The 18,366-nt window shown below is 31.3% G+C and overlaps 3 protein-coding genes across 3 annotated transcripts in view; 1 reads left to right on the forward strand and 2 right to left on the reverse strand.

The window, feature by feature from the left end:
- Positions 1-18,366, reverse strand: part of LOC125830992 (LOB domain-containing protein 1-like) — a 393,543-nt gene that overhangs the window by 110,775 nt on the left and 264,402 nt on the right. The gene's annotated exons all lie outside the window — the stretch shown is intronic.
- On the forward strand, positions 10,535-12,759 carry LOC125830981 (transcription factor MYB17-like). Its single transcript, XM_049510176.1, has 3 exons — positions 10,535-10,757; positions 11,571-11,700; positions 11,798-12,759. The coding sequence occupies exons 1-3, from the start codon at positions 10,625-10,627 to the stop codon at positions 12,492-12,494; spliced, it is 960 nt and encodes a 319-aa protein (XP_049366133.1). The 5' UTR covers positions 10,535-10,624; the 3' UTR covers positions 12,495-12,759.
- On the reverse strand, positions 13,157-14,696 carry LOC125831502 (remorin-like). Its single transcript, XM_049510679.1, has 4 exons — positions 14,618-14,696; positions 14,014-14,101; positions 13,763-13,844; positions 13,157-13,367 (listed from the first exon to the last, which is right to left on the reverse strand). The coding sequence occupies exons 1-4, from the start codon at positions 14,694-14,696 to the stop codon at positions 13,170-13,172; spliced, it is 447 nt and encodes a 148-aa protein (XP_049366636.1). The 3' UTR covers positions 13,157-13,169.

Genomic DNA, 18,366 nt, shown 5'->3' on the forward strand with positions numbered 1-18,366 from the left:
AGTTATTTCTACTTTTAAGTTAGGTTTTCGAAAGAATAAAGAGGTGATCGTATCCATGAATGAATATATTTAGCTTTGCTGATGCGAAGAATATGATCGCGTATTAGCTAATAGTAGTAGTAGTAGTAGTATATCTTGGTTGTATTTGTGCCAATGGAGAGTAGGTCTGTTTTCCTAAGCCCTTCAAAGTGAACATATTCATCAAATTTACTTTGTTGCAGAAATGAGATGTTGTGTGAGTCATTGCTGAATCTCAACTCTCGTTTAGTTTCTGAATCTTTTTCCTTTGTTATTTTCCCGTCTTTCTTTCTTTTTATATAAGTTTTGTGGAATTAGCAATCTTTTTGTTATTGGAGTTGTATTTCTTTCTTGAATGAGAAGAAAATTTCATCTTGTGATTATTGAATTGATGTTGGTCTTTCTAAGAAGCCATAGATGTGAAAGTTATTTCTTTTAGTAGAATTATTTTTTTACTAGGATATTGGTTATTTTAGGAGGATAAGATGTAAGATTTGGTTTGTATAATATTTTTTGCTTACCTACCGAATTAAATAAAATAAAGGGAAAATGCTCAAATATATCTTTGAACTTTGAGAAAAAAACCTCATTTATGTTATCTGCTAAAAGTGGGTTTAATCATGCCCATTATCACTACATAAAGGGTTCTTTCATATCATTATTGTTTAACGGAGAGGTTTGATGATTTTGCAAAATCATTCTTTCCATGTTGCCTCTTATTAGAGGTTCACGTCACGAAAATTAAACTGATAAAAAAAAATATACGGAAAAGGGTCAAAATTGCTCCTGAATTATGCGAAATAGACCACTTATACCCTCTATTACATTTTGGGATCAAAAATACCCCGCAGTTATCCCAGGAGACCACAAATACCCTCAAGAGTTAACACCCCAAATTTTTAGTGACGTGGGAAGCCACATGGGACTAATCCCTCCACCTAAGCATTGCTAACTAAGATTCACTACAAAAGAACTTGACTTTTAGTGGCGACAAAGTCGCCACAAAATCCCAAAATATTGCCACTAAAGGTTATGAGTGATTTTTAGTGGCGACTAAGGCTCCAACAACCATTCGCTAGTAAAACCTATTTTTTCAACAAAAAAATATTATTACGAAAAATAATCAAAATTACTTCTCGATTCAAATCTCCTACTATATAATATATAATGCATCATTGTACATTTTATACATTTACATATGACATAAAAATAAAACATATAGTGTCTTCAAACTCCTACTTAATCGATATCATATTTAGTTTTTTAAAAACAATGAAGAAAAAAACACAAAATTAGAATTTAATGTTAAAAACTTTTAGTGACGATTTTCTGGGCTTTTGTGGCGACTGTTGTTGCCGCTAAAGGTCTAGTTCTTTTGTAGTGAATCCTAGTTGGCAACGCTTAGGTGGAAGGATTGGTCCCACGTGGCTTGCCACATCAACAAAAATTTGGGGTGTTAACTCTTGAGGGTATTTGTGGTCTCTTAGGATAACAGTAGGGGCATTTTTGATCCCAAAATGTAACGAAGGGTATAAATGGTCTATTTCATATAGTTCGGGGGCAATTTTGACCCTTTTCCGAAAAATATGTGCCATCGAACTTTTATAAAAAGTTTGTTCATGTCATCTGTTAATAATTGAGTTCAACCGTGTCATTGTCATTTTGCTTGTAATTACTCATTCCATTTCAAAATAGTTATTATTTTTTTCAGAGTCAAACTAATTATTTTTCGAAGTAAAAATTAAATTAAGTTAATTTATATTTTCCACAAACAGAGAGACATTGTTGATGCAGTTGGGCCCACTTAGATTATCAATTGTCTTGGGAAAATGAAGGGAATAGCATTTCTCCACCCCACCCCCTGTCTTGTTTGATTAGGATACATATGCATTCATTGCTGGAACATCACGTTCCCTTCTAGTTTAAGACTCTTCTTTTTGCCACCAATAAGATTGTGGTACAATGCTAAGTATTTCTTTATCCTTAATCAGAAGTTTCGAATAGAATTATTTTTATTACGGAGCATTTTATTCCTAATATGAGATTTTTCAGTGTAAAATTCAAATTTAACCGAATTTAAATGTGAATATCGAACCCATCTTTTTGCCTTTGTTGAGTTTCCATACAAGACTATATTTTTTTGTCTCATTACATTTAGTGATGGATTCAATCATGAGTTTACCAATTTAGTACTAGAATCCAATATTTTGGGATCAAATTTCTCTCTATATATATATGTGAACTCTTTCGACTCAGAATTTAAAACAAGTATAAATATACTTAGGTATATAATTCATGACACACCTTTTCGATTTGGAATTCACAACGTTTAAATTTTGATTCGCTAATCGTTTACTCTCATGTTTGTGAGACAAAGTCAAATAAATTAGACAACACAATACAAATAACAGCTAACATTAATAGACTCTACCAAGTTTAGTACAATTATTTTTTTAGGTTGTCAATTTGCGTAGGGTTACATAATATCGAAGGGATGAGATTTCGTGTCCTTTTATAATTTAAATAAAAAAAGTTAAGACTTTTTAGATTTTTCGCTTGTAAAAATCATATATATATATATATATAAAAGAGAACCTTATGCCCGCCTACGACTACAAATCAGAATTTCCTTTTAGTTTATTTATTTCCAAAACTAGCCTTCCCCTTTCATGAAAATTTGTGACTTTTATGAAAAGTTGCGACTTTAATGAAGAGTTGCGACTTTTATGAAAAGTTGTAATGCTTATGAAAAGTTGCGACTTTAATGAAGAGTTGCGACTTTTATGAAAAGTTGTGACTTTTATGAAAGGTTGTGACCTTTCTAAAGGGTTACAACTTTTCCAAATAGTTGCAACCTTTCCGATAAGGCACAATAAACATTTGTTCACACTATCCTTTGTTGTCTATAAATAGAGGGATTTCCTCTCATTTTAAAATAACGAAAATTCTGAACCTCTTCTTCTTCTTCTTCACAATTAATTAAATATTTGTGTACTTTGCTCCTGTTGAGTGGCTCACTGACATTATTGTTTATGTTACAGATCCTGGTATGTATTTTTACTGTCAATAATTTATGCTTATGTTATTAAGGATAAATGATAGGATGTAATAATTTTCATTTTCCTTTACATTATTAATGTTTGTTACTACGTAATCTTGTATGTAAGATAATATAGTGTTTTAGTTTTACTGACTGATAGATTTTAAGTATTATTTTATAAATTTTGTGCTATTAAATTCCGGCACGAAGCGCGCATAATTTTACTAGTGAATATATAATTAAAAGAAAAGATAAAACTGAAAAAAAAACCTTTCTCCTATGTATATCTATAGTTGCTTTGTGATAAGGTCGGAGCTATAAGTTAGAATCTGAATTCAGTAATTTTGCTTAAATGTATATGTATTAAGAAGTTCATTAAAAATATGTATGGATATTAAGTTTAGAAGCCAGTTATTAACACTTGAAATTATTATTATAAAATTCAGAACTTATAAAATTAAATTTTAGCTTCGAGTCTATCCTATATATTTTGACCACATTCATTTAATTCATTTGACAAAATTTAGAGTCAGAAAAGGAAGGGCATGTTAGGCTATCACAAGATAAGAGATTGCCAAACAAGTGTTCCCTCTACACTCTTTTGAGTGTTCTCTATCACCTCCATAATTATTTTTCGTTTCCTATCTGGTGTTTGGTATCCACATTAGAGTCCGATTAAATCTAGATTCGCGTCAGAAAATATCACATTGAGAGGTAAAGTGCTTTCTAATAAAGGCAATTCCATATTCAGAGGGATTCAAACCCAAAACCTCTTAATTAAGGATGAAAAAAATACTTACCAATCCACCACATTCACGACCCTGATTGGTCTATCACCTACATTATTATTTCTCTTTACATGAATGTTGGTTTTGTCATCTTGTATTTATCAATATTGTTCTGAAATTTCATGATCCCCTCATTAACTCTTCTCTTCTTTTCTCTTTCATACTAAATGCATATTCTGTAGTTTTTCTTTTCCTCCTTCTAAATGGGGTCCAAGAATTTAAGTTAGTAGATGCAGAGAGCCTTTAATGCACCTCATTTTTTTCCTCTGATCAAATTGAGAGTTCGGAATCTAAATGACGTGTAAAAAATAATAATGTTGCGCGTACTAATTTACTGTGCTATATGAGTCATTACTATTAGGACAAACTTTTAATTTTCATTAGATTTGTACTTAATTTGTGTTATATATAGAGTTTTTGGCCAAAAATATTCTTAAATTATACCTCAAACTTAAACTACATCCTTAAAGTATCATTCTTAGCAGAAAACATCCTTCACGTATTTAAAAGTGAAGAATTTTCATCCTTCTAGCTATTAGATATCGTCAAAAAATTAATGGATCTTACAAAAACATAAGCAGTTCACGTGACTATCAACAAAAGTTTTCTTGCATAATTTCATTACATGCTATAAGAAGTTCCTGAAAAACAATATTAAAAATATTAGACACTACTGCTTACTGAAACAAAAAATGTTTGGAAGGTGTGAGGATACATGATCTGCTCCTTTTCTCATTTAGTAACGGAAAGAAGCTGAAGCTTAATTATCTTTACCTTTTTCATAGACAAACTGTATTTAGATCAATAAATATTTGGGCTAATCTGATATAGAAGTGATTAGAATATTGATTATGTCTCGCATTTGAGTTTCATTCTACATTATTATAAGAGGAAGTTTCCAACAAATGCCGCTTCCAACATATTCAATTGAGAAGAAACATATTTCAACTAATAATATTTTTAAATATCAAATTACATGAAAATAAATGGAAACAAAAACTGTCAATTTAAAAGATTTTGCATAATGTTAAATTCAATTACCCAAAAAGTTCACGATAGTATTTTGGCATATCTAAGAATAATAATTACGAAGGGATGACTTGATATTTGTGTGATCTGTTAGTTTTATGATAAATTCAAGTAGAAGGATGAAAATTGTTCACTTTTAAATACTTGAGGGATGTTTTCTGGTAAGAATGATATTTTAAGGATGTACTTTAAGTTTGGGATATAGTTAAAAGATGATTTTGACCAAAAACTCTTATATATACATAGTAAAAAAAAATAGAGCATTATATTATATATTTTTTCATGAGAAAAGACATAAAATGACACTTGAAGTTGTCCTGATCAATTTTCAAAAAAACACCTAAAGTTTGCGGGCATCCTATTACCCCATGAAACTATTTCAAATCACAATAATAAAACACTTTTGACCCATTTTCACAACAGTTGTGTTCTCACATTTGATGGGCGAGTGGAGAAGTAAAAATACACCCCCAAACCAGTGTAAAAATGTCACGTGGCATTGGCAATTTGATTTTTCTTCTTTATTAAAACACCTACTTCTCATCTTCTCCAAAACCTCCATTGATATATGTTGAAGAGCTTGCCTTCTACAACCCAAAAAAAAATCTCAATTCTCAATGAAATTTTCATCTAGCTTTATAGCTTCAATTTCTTCTTTTTTTATTTTATTTAAAAGTTATGAGATCAACGAATTTGTAAATCATGAAAGTGCAATTGCAAACAAATTTCAAAACTAAATCACTGAAAAAACATTCAAATTCAAAGCAATCCTAAACTAACACTACATACACATGAATAATAGATAGCACAAGAAGAAAATAACAACAAATCACTATAAAGATGATTTTTCAAAAAATCACTACTATATAATAATAACATTTTTTAACCAAAATTTGCTTTCAAATCAAGAGGCAATTAACATGTAAGCCTTCACTTCTTCGTTTTGACTCCATAATTCAAGAAATTATCACCGCAAAATAAATTTATTGTGACTTTGAAATGCTTAGGGTTTTGATCATCAAAGAGAGAGTAGAGTGAAAATTTGAAAGGGGTTTAGGGTTAAATGGAGTGGGTCATGATTAAAAAGTAAATGGGTCAAGATTTTATCCAATTTTTACTAAATGGGTTTGGAAAAAATATGTAATTATATTATTAATTGGGGTGAGACTCATGCTCATGCATTGAGAATGTAGATTGTGTAAAAAGTGTGTATTTATTGTGATTTTGAAATAATTTATGGGATAATAGAACACCCACAAAGTTAAAGCGTCTTTTTAAAAATTCGAAACAACTTCAGGTGTCACTTTATGTCTTTTCTCTTTTTTCATTAGATTCTTTTTCTTCTACGTTCATCCAAACCTATCTAAAGAGGATTTTGGATGAGCTTGGAAATCATCCATCTCTTATATTTCAAAGAACTTTAGTTAATCTATTCTTATATTCATTTGTTGATATTTTTCAATATTTTTTTGAAAAATATTGAATGATCAAAATGTTAGGATTTTATTATTTTGGAACGTTGTAATCGTTCACAACCATAATACTGTCCATTATAATTGTCCATCATAGTCCAAGGTTAAGTTTTCAGTTACACTGGACTACTTGACATTTCTCTATGTGATTTATAGAGGAATGAAAGTTACTAAGTTAGAAAGCGAAATTTTTAGACTATCTTTATAATAGAGAGATACCCAATATCTTTTTTCGCCACAAGGTTTAGTCAATTACAAAAGTTTAATATCAAGGACAACAAGTCTTTGATTTATTTTTTTCAATGATTTTACAGATCAAATTAGCCTAATAATATTTGAAATATATGTCAAGTAGATTTTTAGGACTCTTACTCAGACTAGTGTTTATCCTGACATAAATGTTTATGAAGGTACTCTAACAAGTCAAATGTGAAAAATTAAAGCTTGATTTGAATAAAACTTACCATGAAAATTATGAAAGATTGTTAAAACTTAAGAGTATCAAGGAGTTGAGGAAGTTCAATGTTTAAGGAACTTGTGTCGCATTTCTATTCTTGCTTCTATTTTTATTTTATGAACATTGTGTATAATTTTTTGGATGAACATTTTTTATTGGTTAAATCAAAATTTGAATTATTAAGAACCAAAAATCGATTAATTGAAAATCAATAATAAAATTTTTATTGATTTGGCTAGTGATTTAGTACAAATCAAAAATCAATAAACCAAATCAATATCATCTAAAGCATGAACATGATCTCCTTTCTTTTGAAGGTCTAGCGAGTTCCTTTACACTTAAGAGACTTTCACCCCTCCAGTTATAACATTATTGACTTGAAATTTCAATAAATACAATCGAGTAAAGTATGACTTGGCAATCAGCAAAGGATCAGAAAAAAAAGAAGTCTAGACCTCCTACAGAAATAGTTTGAAAGATCTTGTGTCGCTTCTTATTCATTTGTGGGTATAGACCAAGTACTAAAAGGGGTGATAAACTTGTTGGATTTTATCACTCAAGAGATGATGGGGTCGATCCATGAATTTCAGTCAAGAGTGGAGCAATAACAAAAAGCTAATTCGAATGAAATATTTTTTTGAGTGACCTCAAGTAGAAGTTAGAGACGTGAAAATAAAAGTCTACGGGTCGCTTCTGAATCAGTAGAAAATCTTTTCCTCTTATTTCATTCCAAATTCTTCCCGATACCTTCCAAGAAAAATCTCAAACTTGAATCCCAAATTGACAAATCCAGACTTAATCGATCAATATCCACCCCTACGAATAACATAACATGAAGCTAATTTTTTTATACAACAAGAAATCTTAAGAAGTTAAAAAGGGTTTCAAATACATCTAAGCTATTCTATTCCTTTTTACTTGTCACAATTTTTTTTCTTTTTAAGAGTCAAATGATATAAATATTGATTGATATTTTAAAATGTACTTTTTTATCATATTAATATTAAAAAATTATACTTTTTGTATAGATTTTAAAAATTAAAATTTATTTTTAAAATATTGAATTAATTTAATGTAATTTAAGTTAATTATTAATTAATCAATGAACTCTCAAAATAATAAAACGTGACAACTATTTTGAAACGGACCGAGTAAATTATTGCTGACAAAAAACCAATCTGTATTGAAAAGGGCAGCAATGACAGCATTGACCTAGGAAGATTTGTTTCTTTTAACAAGCTCCTGCTCTTTGAATGCACAATTAAGAGCTTATTTATGTTCAGTCCAATTACCTGTGGATATAAATTTAAATAGACTTTAAATTGTCTAAGCATTTAATTCTGATACATTTTGTCAAATAGACTTACACAGACAGATACTTGTTGACCAGTTGCTTGTCTTTTATTTCTATGTTCTCATCAATCTAAAAAAAGTTAAAAATCTATTCTCATTTTAATTGGATTTAATGCTCACTTTGCAATTTTTGTAGGGTTTCTATATATAGAGTATTGTTCAAATCTTATAAGGAGTTCAGAAATTTCGTATGAGTTTTACGTGAGATCATTTCATTCATCACTCTCTCATGCTTAAGTCCGGATATTCTTTATCTGGTGTAGAACATACACAATCATGGATTAGAAGTATATTCACAATTTTGTATGGTTCGAGTTCTACACCGGCTCTAACAAGTCTGATTTTAATACTATGTTAAATTAAATATAGAGTAACTCATAATCCTAAAAATTAGTTCAAAAAGAGAAATGTTATCAAAGTTTTATAAGAAATTCAGAAATTTCGTTCCAATCCGACGTTGGATCATTCCATTCATCGTTATCCGGAATTTCGTATCGATTTTACGTGGAATCTTATAAGGAGTTCAAGAATTTCGTTTCAATTTTACATAAGATCATTTCATTCATCACTCTCTCATGCTCAAGTTTGTATATTCTTTACCCGATATTTCGTTATCCGGTCTGGAGCATATGCAATCACGGATCGGAAGTATATTCACAATTATGCGTGGCCCAGGGCTCCACACCGAGCCTAATGAATCTAACTTTAATACCATGTTAAATAAGCATTATCCTAAAAATTAGTTAAAGTGGAATCATTTCATTCATAAATTTCTTTCTTTTCCTCTATTTTTGCCTCTGCACACTGCATTTAACAAAATTTTCTTGCTATCCAATAGTACTAGTATATCTGAGATGAGATTCCCAAAACCTCAAGAATTGGGAAAGAAGTGAAGATTAGGCATTCATTCAATGCAACTTTAGTGTTCTATTGCATCAATCATCCAAAAAAAATTTCTTGTAGCATGTGGCCTACGTATGCATTTATTTCCATTAGAAATAGTAGTACAGTTTCTCCTTAGACAACATATCATGGCATTAAATGCATAGCACCTAAAACTTGTTGATCCAATCCACCTATTGATATATCAATTAATTGTGAGAAATATCTAGGCATAATACATAAATATATCTTTTAATTTAGTTGCAACTTACATTTATATTATGTAATTTTTGGTGTGCATAAGTAGACACTTAAACTTAAATAAAGTTGAATAAATAGACACACCATCTTACATGATATCCTATGTAGTGTCCGACATGTATTATACCACGTAGGACTCATGTCTATACTTGTTTAACTTTATGCAACTTTAAGTGTCTACTTGTGCACTTTAGTCATAATACATAAATATGTCTTTTAACTTAGTCGATGCTTACATTTATATTGTGTAATTTTGGATGTGCATAAGTAGACACTTAAACTTGTATAAAGTTGAATAAATAGACACACCGTCCTACATGATATCCTATGTGGTGTCCGATATGTATTATACCACATAGGACTCATGTCTCTACTTGTTTAACTTAATGCAAGTTTAAGTGTTTACTTATACACTTTAACTCACCTTATTGACTATAAGGGCTACTCCATTTGACATGTTCTCTAGTAATTTTTGCTTCTACTTAATTTGAACAAATTAGAATAAATCATCTACTCTCTTCCTCTCAATATATGTCGGTAATTTTTCGCTTTTTGAGAGTTAATTTGATTAATTTTTTAACCTAAATTAGATTTTATCAATTTAATGTTTTAAATTTAAAATTTCGATTGTATAAGTTGCAAATTCTCTCATGTCAATTTGATGAAAAACACATTATAGAATAGGCTTACCAAATATCAGTCAAAGTTGGCATAGTTTGATTTTCAAAAAATGAAATGTATCACATAAAAACAAAGAAATAATTCCTTCTCCTTCGATTCATGTTACTATTTGTTGTTTCTTATGCTTCGATTATCACATTATTTGACCGTTGTTACTTTGCCTTTTTTATGATGCTGTGTAATGTTTTCCCTACTATGTCCTCTTTGATTTCGTATCTTTTGTTTTCTACTGGCTTTGATATGAGTTATTTGAATTGATAATATTTCAAAAACAATCTTTCCATTTTCACGAGATAAAACTAAAATCTGCATATAATTTATTCTTCCTAAGCTTACACCTGATATTACGCTGAATATGTTATTATTGTTGTGCTAAATTTGAAACTTAAAACCTGATGGTTGTCAACTTTCCTTATTCACCATTTAACCACAACCATATGCTTTCCCCTCTTCACTTATAACCTACAATGTTTTCACTTTTTTCTCCATTTGAAAAGTCAAGTCTTTCCTTTTCCCCCTCAGTCTTGATTGAAACACTCCATCTTTTAAAGCTAAAAGACTTGCTTTCAAGTGATCACTTATTAGAAACAAATTCAAAGAACTTAAGTGAGTTATAATTTTTTTTTTTGTGTGTGTGTAAGGGATGGGGAGAACACCATGTTGTGAGAAGAAAGGTTTAAAGAAAGGGCCATGGACACCTGAGGAAGATGAAAAGCTTGTTGAGTATATCAAGAATCATGGTCATGGTAGTTGGCGTTCTCTTCCACATCTTGCAGGTTTCTTCACCACTCTTCTCTTTTTCTCTTCTATTTAACATGACTTTTCTCTGTATGCTTTTGAATGTCTCCTCTATTATTTGCAATGTCTTTGTTACTTCTGTTTTTTCTAGTTTTATATTTGTTTGATATGTTTTACTTGAGCGGAGGGTGTTTGGGAAACCACATCTCTGTCTCCAGGTAGGAGTAAGGTGTGCGCACATTCTGCCCTCTAGATTTCACTTGGAGTGTTGTTGTTGTACTAGTGAAGTCAACTTATTATGCTGTGATTATTGTTCCTTCCTCTGTATGCTTTAGAATGCTTCTCCTATTATTTGTGATGTCTTCATTACTTCAGTTTTCTAGTTTTATATCTGTTTTTAGATGTGTGTTGCTTGAGATGAGGTTCTTTCGGAAACAACCTCTCTATCTCCACGTGGTATGAGTAATGTCTACACACACTCTACTCTCCCCAGACACCCCCCCCCCCCCCCCCCAATTGTCGTATTTCACATGGTATGTTGTTGTTGTTGTTCTAATGAACTCAACTTGATTCTTGAAGTCTTAGGTTTGAAGGCAGCTAGCTACTAATGAATGAGTGAAACAGTATGTGCTACATTTACTTTTTGTTTGGACTCTTTTGGTCATGTGCTTGTATCTGTTTATTGTAACATCCATTTACCTTAGCAGTTAGCTTGGTTAACTCTAGAATGTCATGTATTTCGTTGTTCAGAAAATGATTCACAGGGAAGAGAGAGACTTTGTTTATGGATTCATAACATGGAGAGCAATCTTGTTATCTGAGATCAATCTGGTAATAATTTTTCTGTTTAGGTCTTGCTCGTTGCGGAAAGAGTTGCCGTCTTAGATGGACAAATTATCTAAGGCCAGACATAAAAAGAGGTCCCTTTAGCCATGATGAAGAAAAGCTTGTCATACAGTTACATGGAATTCTTGGCAACAGGTTTAATTTTTACCCCTTTGTCTGCATGTTTGCTTTAGTACTATAATCTGTTTGGACTTTCCTGTTACAAGTTACTAATTTTTCACCGTTAATCCAGATGGGCTGCGATTGCATCGCAACTGCCTGGAAGGACCGATAATGAGATCAAGAACTTATGGAATACTCACCTGAAGAAACGCCTACTTTCCATGGGCGTTGATCCTCAGACTCATGAACCCTTTTCAGCACCTAATGGGCTGATGATAACTCCACCTACATCACTTGCAGCCCGCCATATGGCACAATGGGAAAGTGCAAGGCTGGAAGCTGAGGCTCGTCTCTCCAGGGAATCCCAACCATTGGTTCCATCATCAGTAGGAAGATCTGGAGCCGACTACTTTTTGCGCATATGGAATTCAGAAGTAGGAGAAGCATTTAGGAAACTCAACAAAAAAGAAGGCAGGACTACTTGTGAAAGTCCAGCTTCTCAAGCATCTTCATCAACAAAGTTCGGATCTACTTCAGGCGTCACAACTGAGATGGATGTTAGTTTTGCTGCCTACCAAATTGAAGATGCAGAGTGGAAGAACAGCCAATCATATACGGAAGATGTCTTGCGAGGATACGATGATACCTCTAGCTCCAGTGGATTGGAGGATTCTTCTGAATCAGCACTGCAACTTCTATTGGATTTCCCGAGTAACAACGACATGAGCTTTCTTGGACACAGTGATACCTACAGCTTGTATCCTGAATTCTTGAGTGAAAGCTCCTTTAAATTCTCTTCAGCAGAACATGAAGTTGGCTTTCTCTGAATATGTTAGTCGCGATTCGCGAAAGCCTAAATTGTCGAAAAAATACTGTTCTTTTCTAGTAGGTTCAGCTGCAGAAAAGATTTGTATTTTGACTTCACTATGCATTATTAGCCATCTTGAGTGGTATGTAAGCCAAGACATGTCAGGCAAATTTTGGTCACCATGTCTTGAAGCTCATCTTTTGTAGTTATATCTTTTGCATAGCTAAAAACATTGGGAGAATCTTTGTTAACTCATTTGCTAGTTAATGGAATTGTTGACATTTCAGCTGATTGAAAGTTCTATACATTTCAGAGGTGCACCTTACACGCGGTGTAATTCCACGAGTGAGGTTTAGGGAGGGTGGTGATGTAGCCTTATCCCTACCTTGTGAAGGTAGAGAGGTTGTATCTGATAGACCTTTGGCTCAAGTAAAACATATCAAAATCAGTAGAAACGGAAATATGGTAGTGAAAATAGGCAGGGGATTGATGCTAAACAAAATCAAATCAAAAAGGGACCTCACACACATTGACATTGAATTCTCCAGAAACACATACAGGAATTGTTTTCCTAAGCAGACTTAATAAGTTCCTATACAGATTAGGAAGCATTACAACAAAACTGGACACGTAAAAGAAAACACGCGAAACAACAGCAGGCAAGAAAATAAACAATAATGGAAAAAAACTTTTATCATCCAACACATCCAAGTAACTTCTTAGGATTTTGCCCTGTGGCGCGATATTTGGCAGCCATCTCCTCCGTTTTAAGAATTTGTTCCCCTCGTTTAGCTTCAACCGTGGCTTTCTTCTCTTCTGCTTCCTTATGTACCAATGCTTCTTTATTTTTCATCTTTTCTGCATATTCTGCTTTCTTTTGCTCTAATCTTACCTGCAGATTGCACATTCAAAAGCATGACTCAACAGTATCATGAATTTATTGTTGACACTTGACACACATCATCCATGCACTACGGTCTACCTGACCGTGCATGGGCCATTTTTACGCGGGCCACCCTCAATTTATGTTTAGATGGACCATGGTGAAAATATTAAATAAATGAATGTGACATTGTCTTTGATGACACTGTTTTGCAGCCACATTTACAGTAAGCTCACAGAAGTTCACTTCTGTGTGTTTAATACATAAACACGCGGAATCATTTTTCAAAGAATAATTTGGTTATGTAATACGTATTCGAAAGGTTAAATTGGTTTCCCCTTGACAGGATATGATGTCTAAAATTGATCGAAAATATGTATGCTAAACATTGTACATATGTTTACCTCAAGTTTTTTCAGTTTAGCATCAAGATGTGCTTTCTGTTTGTTCTCCCATGCTGCAACTTTAGAGAGCTTCTTTTGAGCCCTGTTCAGTCATATACAAGTGTTAAGATAACACGATCAGTTGAATTGCTTGAAAAGCTTTCGTGCAATTAAAAGAGTATACTAAAGTTGTTCTACTTATGCTCTCTCATATAGGCAAGAAATCAGTTGTATGATAGCTAACAACATATAGGAAGTTATAGAAATCCTACTTGTTATCAACTTTGCTTTTTTCGCTCTCTTCCCATGCCTTGACAAACGCAGACTTCTTATCGTTATTAAGCTGTGCAAGAGCAGTATCTAAAGAAAAACAAGAAACATAACAGTTGTTAGTTGAGATGTATTAAGAAACATGAGAGTTGTTAGTTGAGATGTGAATACAAATCATTCAACTGTAGTATGAAATTGTTGATACAAAATAAACATAAGCGACTTTTACAGGTAATTTGCTATGCTTGGATGTAAGGTATTTGAAGAGTTCAAAGTTTTTCCATCATATGGCATCTGAACCTAACTCAACCTCAGAAGCTAGCTCATGAAGGGAGGATCGTCCAAATGACCAAATCTATATAAGTTCATTCCCTTGGGGATATACATTGACTCTGATACCATATATATAGGATATGACACTTGGGCTCGACTCCAAAAGTTAGCTTATGAGGGGAGGATTGACCAAATCAATATAAGCAGGCTGTCAGTCCATCTTTCAACCAATGTGGGACTCTAACCCACCCTAACACAAAAGCTAGCGTCATACTATTATCGTATGTTATAATGTTGCAAAAAATGATTAAGTTCTAGTCCTTCGATTCATACCTCTTTCGACGGATCCCTTTGAACTTTTCATAGAAGAAGGATTTAATTTGTATCTGTCAAGATAAGGAAATGACAACATGTTTAGATTTCTCAAAGTCTTGTTTAAGTACATGATCAATTAGACACCACCTCTTTACCAAAAATGAACCATGATATATGCAACACAACTTGTATATCTCAGAGGGAAGGTAGTTTGGAAATGTTAATCTATTAATCAAGAATATTGCATAGCAACAATTCATAAATTGAAAATATCATATTCCGCGAAAGATTCAATCCATCCACACGTTCCTTATGCGGCTACCTTGTTAACTAGAGTAAACAACAAATTCTTTTGTATATACATAAATTGTTGGCTTGTGCACCTTTATACAAAGGAAGATTTTAGTGTTGTAACATATATGGCCAAAATTTGAATCCCAAGTGTGACATTATTCTAAACATGATAACTCTACTTTGAAATTATCATAAGGTGTAGCTCAGTTGGTGAGCTACTCACACCTTCACCTAGCGGTGAGAAGTGCATAGCTACATAGACTGAAAGATGATCAATTGAATATCATTCGACAAAATATCATATTATGCATATAGTGTATATAGTTAAAACTATCGTTGGCCATTTGGTTGGGAACAAGTTATATATATGGGGATAATTAATCCTATCACTAGTATACATGGTGGAATAAATATCTCAAGGATTACCTAATACCTCCAACCAAATACAAGATAAAATAATCTTAATTACATTTTATTTCGAGATTATTATACCTTATACCTCATACCAAATGACTCCTGATTAGATATATATATATATAGAGAGAGAGAGAGAGATTTACTTTGAGGTGGCAGGGTGGTGACAGCTTTAAAATTGTTTGTTGCCATGGCAAAGGTGTTGATGGCTTATGGGGTTAGGTTACAAGGCATAAAATTTTCATCAATATATATAGATTGAAAAAAGGGATGATTTTCACTATTGCATTCAAAAAAGAATTGAAAAACTTTATTCTTTCTATTGCATTTGCATGTGTAGTAGGAACTTTAATTTCTTCAAAGATGGTTTTTTATTCCTTCTAAGATATAATTATTAATGAGTGATTCAAAAACTTTAAAGTTATATTTATTTTTTATTAGACAGTGTAGAAAACGTGTGTTCAATTATAATCTATGATTATATATGTTTATTTTTATTTTTATTATTAAGAAGTAGCAATATTTTTTGTGTCAAATTTTAGTTCATCTGTTTTGAAAGAATGGCTTGGCGAAAAACACGAGGGTCCAAGTTTAATGTCAAATTCATATTTATTTTTATATATATATTTAAATAGAAATTATATATAATAATAATAATAAGATAATATATTCAGTATAATCTCACTAAAATATAAATTATATGTGAGAAAATAAAATAGAAAAAGTCTCTTACGTTTGGAGATAGGTTTAAAATATCCCTTAAATATATTACTGAATAACAATAACATTACAATATATTCTCTATATTCTCACTTAAATAGAAATTATATATGAGAAAATAAAATAGAAATTGTCTCTTACATTTGGAGATAGGTCTAAAGTATCCTTTAAATATTTTTCTGAGTAGTTTTGGTCTTTTAAGTTTGTCAAATCATAAGTACTTCAAATCTAATAGATATAATTCGGTGAAGAACTCACTAGAGGTGTAGTTTCAGATTTTGTCTTCGTTTCAATTTATGTGTACTGTTTGACTTGATATAAAATAAATTTAAAAAAACTTTTGAAATTTATGATTTAAATTATTATTTTTTAGTGGTTATAATGTATGAATAATTCCATTAAGAGTAAAAAGAAAATTTTAAAGTCAAGTTCTTTTTAATAATAGAAATGTGACATTTTTATGGATCCCGCACAATTAATTTTATTGATAAACATGCCACAAAAACATGCAAATTGAAATGACCAAAAATGGGGTTTGTGTAATATAAATTGCTTAGTTAATGAGAAGAAGATAATACAAACTACAAAGAAACAAAACATATAGAATTGGATTGAAATAATAAGATAAATAAACGAGATGAGTTTGAGTTTCGATACTGATAACTAATAGCGTTATCGATTAAGTTTGATATTATTAATATTCTCAGTCACAAAGTAAAAGTGTATATATAGCTGGTAAATGAATAATGATCAAATGTTGTACAATTACTTAATAGAAGACTATTTATAACCAAAATCTTAGGGAACATTATTTACAAAACTTGGTCTCAAACTCGAGGCCTCTACGAACACAACTAATTTTTTTGATTACGATTTGAGAGATATCCGATGCCTACTATTGTCCACGTGTTGTTTTCTGATTCACCCATGCGTGTGATCGGATTTTTATCACATACAATATGTTTTTACACCTTTTTTCTCCCTGATCTTTTTTCTTTTCAAATTTTGTTGGAATAAATAACTCACCGTGTTCACTTTTAGGAAAAAATAATTAAGTAATGGAGAATCAATTAATTTCTTTTCTAATTGTTATGTTATATATATTAATTAATTAATTCACTATAAGTGCTAATAGCCCTGTAAAGGGGTCCAAAAATATCCCTTATGACGATGCTTAGGCTCTTTTCCTCTTTTTTCACTTTTCCTTTGGACTCAATTTTTATTTTTTATATTTAAAAAAGAAAATCACGTAATTAATATTATAATAACAATTAGGTTCACATGTAGTTTTGTATCCTTGTGCTTTTTCTTCAAGTATTTTAATTTTATTTTCTTTGAAATTTTTTATATACACACGTTCAAATTATAGACTAATGAAAATAAACAATATTAAACAAAAATGATATAATATCAAACAAAGTATAATTCTTGATAAATTACACCAAAATAAAATCTTGATACAATAAAACTGACACCTCTTAATGAAAATTTTGGCTTCACTACCGCATTCAATGATTATTTGAATATATCTACATATACATGAAATAACTAAACTGACTTTGTGAGTGAGTAGTTATTCCCTCTTATTAGATGATAGAACTTTTTTAAAAGCGAAGTATTGCGCGTTTGATTATATATTTTAGATCAGATTTCAAAAATTCATCCTTAAATTGATCTTTAATATTTTCAAGTTTTCTAGGTCGGTTTTTGGAAGAAATTTCACTTTCTTTCATGAAGCTTCAATTTTTTCAAGTAAAATTCATGTCCAAACAGAAGTTTAAATATTAAAATCACAAGTTTAAAAATAAGGAAAAAAGTCTGATATACCCCTCAAATTTGCGAATTAGAGTTAATATACCATTTGTTACAAAAGTAGCTCACATATATCCTTACAATTACATAATTGGTATAAATATACCTTTACCATTATACAAATGACCCAAATATACCAGTTTCATCCAATGAATTTTTAAACATCTCAAGTATTATGGATTACGTATATACTAGTCTCGAACACCTAAATTTATCACGAAACTTGCCTATAAAGTTTCTAAGCAAGAGTTGTTGTTACTTGAATCTACGATGTTGTAAGTTGTCCTTGCACGGTCAATGTTAGCAACCCTTCTTTTTATCTTCTCAATCTCCATAGCAAATGCATCGGTAAAAGAAGCCGCCTTAAGGCAATAAATTGGGTTTTGTAGCAACAAATTAAGAACTTTGCTATAAAGACTAATCTTAGCCTATATCTCTGGATCAGGACTCATGATTGTTATTAAGGGGTATTAATAATTGTAGTAAAAATATATTTATGAGGCTAGTATATATAGGATAAGAAATGA

Source organism: Solanum verrucosum, unplaced genomic scaffold (assembly GCF_900185275.1).
Source record: "Solanum verrucosum unplaced genomic scaffold, falcon-dt-bn FXZP01000049.1, whole genome shotgun sequence".
In the NCBI taxonomy this organism is placed as follows: Eukaryota; Viridiplantae; Streptophyta; class Magnoliopsida; order Solanales; family Solanaceae; genus Solanum; species Solanum verrucosum.

Excerpts from the sequence above, each read along its gene's own strand:
- LOC125830981 (XM_049510176.1), top strand. The coding sequence starts at position 10,625 with ATGGGGAGAACACCATGTTGTGAGAAGAAAGGTTTAAAGAAAGGGCCA. Across the intron at positions 10,758-11,570 it reads TTCTCTTCCACATCTTGCAG|GTCTTGCTCGTTGCGGAAAG; the intron begins GTTTCTTCACCA and ends TTTTCTGTTTAG. Across the intron at positions 11,701-11,797 it reads CATGGAATTCTTGGCAACAG|ATGGGCTGCGATTGCATCGC; the intron begins GTTTAATTTTTA and ends CCGTTAATCCAG.
- LOC125831502 (XM_049510679.1), bottom strand. The coding sequence starts at position 14,696 with ATGTTGTCATTTCCTTATCTTGACAGATACAAATTAAATCCTTCTTCT. Across the intron at positions 14,102-14,617 it reads AAAGGGATCCGTCGAAAGAG|ATACTGCTCTTGCACAGCTT; the intron begins GTATGAATCGAA and ends GTTTTTCTTTAG. Across the intron at positions 13,845-14,013 it reads AAAAGCAAAGTTGATAACAA|GGCTCAAAAGAAGCTCTCTA; the intron begins GTAGGATTTCTA and ends ATGACTGAACAG.